The sequence below is a fragment of the Papaver somniferum genome, chromosome 2 (assembly GCF_003573695.1).
Source record: "Papaver somniferum cultivar HN1 chromosome 2, ASM357369v1, whole genome shotgun sequence".
NCBI classification, from domain to species: Eukaryota; Viridiplantae; Streptophyta; class Magnoliopsida; order Ranunculales; family Papaveraceae; genus Papaver; species Papaver somniferum.
This window is the reverse complement of record NC_039359.1, coordinates 25,090,384-25,093,410: the sequence shown is the minus strand read 5'-3', so window position 1 is coordinate 25,093,410 and position 3,027 is coordinate 25,090,384. Positions and strand designations below refer to the sequence as shown.

General features: G+C 40.1%; 1 protein-coding gene across 1 annotated transcript; it reads right to left on the bottom strand.

Moving 5' to 3' along the window:
* Nucleotides 1–1,771: 1,771 nt before the first annotated feature.
* On the bottom strand, nucleotides 1,772–2,269 carry LOC113350756. Its single transcript, XM_026594878.1, has one exon. The coding sequence runs from the start codon at nucleotides 2,267–2,269 to the stop codon at nucleotides 1,772–1,774; it is 498 nt and encodes a 165-aa protein (XP_026450663.1).
* Nucleotides 2,270–3,027: the final 758 nt, after the last annotated feature.

The following is a 3,027-nucleotide window of genomic DNA, read 5'->3' as shown; positions in this document are numbered from 1 at the left end:
CAGTCTTCAACAATGGCGGACCAAATTGCAGAAAAAGTAGAAATGCGGTTGGGGAAAAAACCGAAGTACTTTGGGCATGGGTTTCACCAAACCAACCAAGGTAAAAAGTTAGAATCAATCACAAATCATAATGAAGCACAATCTCGCATCATCACCAAAATCATGAAACCAAAAAAATCATGAAGGAAGATCGAGATATGAAGCGATTGAAGTAACACCCAGTTCCACAAATGGCAAGAAGAATACATTGAAGGCCACAAACAACACATGCAAAGATTCAAGAACATCAAGGCTGCTCGGAACAGGGCAGTTAAGGCAAAAGCAAGACTAACCTAAGTCAAATACACGAAGAATCAAGAAGAAAGACGAAGAATTATTAACCTGTGATTAATGATTAAGCAGTGAAAAAGCAAAGCTCCAGAAAGATCGAATGAAGAATCACAACAGTGGGCAAAGAAAAACTCCTGGGGAGAAGATGGAGAGCGGAAGTTCACACAAAAAGAAAGGGAGCTAATGAGATTTCTAGGATTATTCTCTTCTTATAGGCGGCTGGAGAATCCAAAAATTTGGAGGGCCTGAAATTCAAGGGGAAGTTATTGCATGAAAGGACATGTAGGGACCACCAAATCTGTACGTGCAAAAATGGCGGCGTTACAAAAAACGTTTTTTTCCGATCCTACCGGATGGTAGAATACGAGAGAAAAGGGGCCAACTTTGAATACCAATATTCCGCGGAGCACGTGTCATGATCTTGGCAGTCGCATACAAGATAACTGTATAGCCATCGCTATACAGAGGAGCCTGAGCAGCGTAGGATGCCTTCATAGATCTACTTTATCTTCCCCCAAGAAGAAATGTCTCGACGTTCAAGATGGATAAAGTAAAGCCTAGCCTAGTGGGAGGCAGCTGGCGAAGGGACAGAGTTAGATAACAAATCTAATCATCATTAAATGCACAAATATATTATCTACACGCATAATCAAAGCACGTGGAGAGAGATGATGCGGCGGGACCCGGTAGGAGAAAGCTAGCGGCGAGCGAAGGTACAATCTGTACTGAGGCTGGGAAGTTCCCGAAGGAACTTGGGTCAGCTGAGGTGGTAGTGTTCGACTGGAGGAAACATGCGGTGAACGAAGGTACCACTTGTACGGAAGGTATATCAGGATAACGATGGACTCCAAGACAGCAAAGATATACATGGAGTCGAAGGGGCTATTAATACCAAGCCTCACCAACAAATTAAGACATTCAATTCTTAGGAGAAGAAGATCTAATCTTAAGCTTATACCTCTTTAGTGTTTAGAACTTAAGTAGATACAACAACTTGAGTTATCTCTATTATTTTGGAAAGCATTTAAGATCTCTTGTAACCATCCAAACTTAATACAAACAATCACTCATTTCCCCGTGGACGTAGACTAAATAGTCGAACCACGTAATCTCTTATGTCATATGATAACTTAGCTTTATTTATCTTGCTTATTATTCTTTGTTATCGTTTTGATCTTGAGTACCATTTATTTACTTAGCATCATCAGTTCAACAGAGGTATCCATACTACTTAGTATACGATTCTCTGAGATGTATACATTACGTAGACTACGGGAAATTAGTAGTCACACTGCGTATTAGTGAACCAAATATATCCAAATTACTCATCATCGCTTCCACGCGTATGAATTTGCATCTCCTCTACTTGTAGAGGTTTCTTTGATAAGGCCAACGCATCCGAAAATTGGTGATTCTCCTTATACAATGTCATCCATCCCTTCTAGATATTTGGATCTAGATCCTTGTTTTTAACCATCCCACAAACAGGTGGCAATGGACAATTTTTCTTTAGTTTTAGAATAACGAAATGATTATCGTTCACGAATGCCAAAACAACTCGTCTCTTCTTAAGGGATCCTTCGCATTTTTGCCACTTTGGTGTAAATGTTACTTCTACGGTATGGGAAAAATTATGAACAACACAATTAAATGTATCCGCTACTAGACGCCCACAGAGCGGCATTCTTATCCAATATTCAGAAGGAAGAAACTTCATCTCCTGCTCGGGTCCTAACACTTGAGCATACATATTATCAAACCCCTCGCCTTGACCAACCAATTGCTCATAAAAGCTCCTCTTTTTCACAAGTTGTTCAGTCATCCTCTTTCTAACATATCGGCATGGTGTCATTCCTCTACTAACCGCCGTCTCGAAGATTCCTAATTGTTCGTTCACGGAATGATAGCCACAATTTCCATCTCCATCGACATCATTCATATACACAATATACTCGTGAATAACCTCGGGAAGTTGCTCTACGTAAGACTGTATTTTGGTATGGTAATGTCTATAAGTCTTACCTGTTTTGGAATCCTTAAACATCTTCATATTACCAACTTTTATCTTAATTATATCAAATCCATCCTCTACAATCTCTAAATTTCCAATGTCTTCAGTATGTGTTGGGAGTCCGTACTTCCTTGGCCTACCCCTTCGCCTTGGAACCGAAACTACAATCTCAACTTTGGTCGTGCCTACGGAGTTTTTACCATGGTGTTTTTGTTGACTAGATATGGGTCGCTTACATTTGCTATCACTTATTTTAGGTGGGCTTCAGAATGCTCACCTTGTTGTTCTTGGTAGCTCAATGTTGGTACCTTTGGCGGAATACCCTTTTTCTTTGGAACCTCCGCTACATCGACTATGGGTGGGGCTTCAGAATGATCACCTTGTTGTTCTTGGTAGCTCAATGTTGGTACCTTTGGCGGCCTATGATGTGTCGATAGACCGACTTTAACTGACCGCAAGTATACGGTGCACTATATGTGAATAGTGGTAAATAGGGATCGTTCCCACGAGGAGAGTTAAACTCTATTTACAATCAATACTAGTAACTTTCAAGTCAAGATTATTTCAAAGTGGAGATTTCAGAATTCTTGTAAGCTAACAAATTGAACCAAAGGAAAATATTTAAGATTGTAATCAAAGATGTAGAAGTATTAGGGCTACAGAATCCGCTGTAAGCTAGGCTTTAC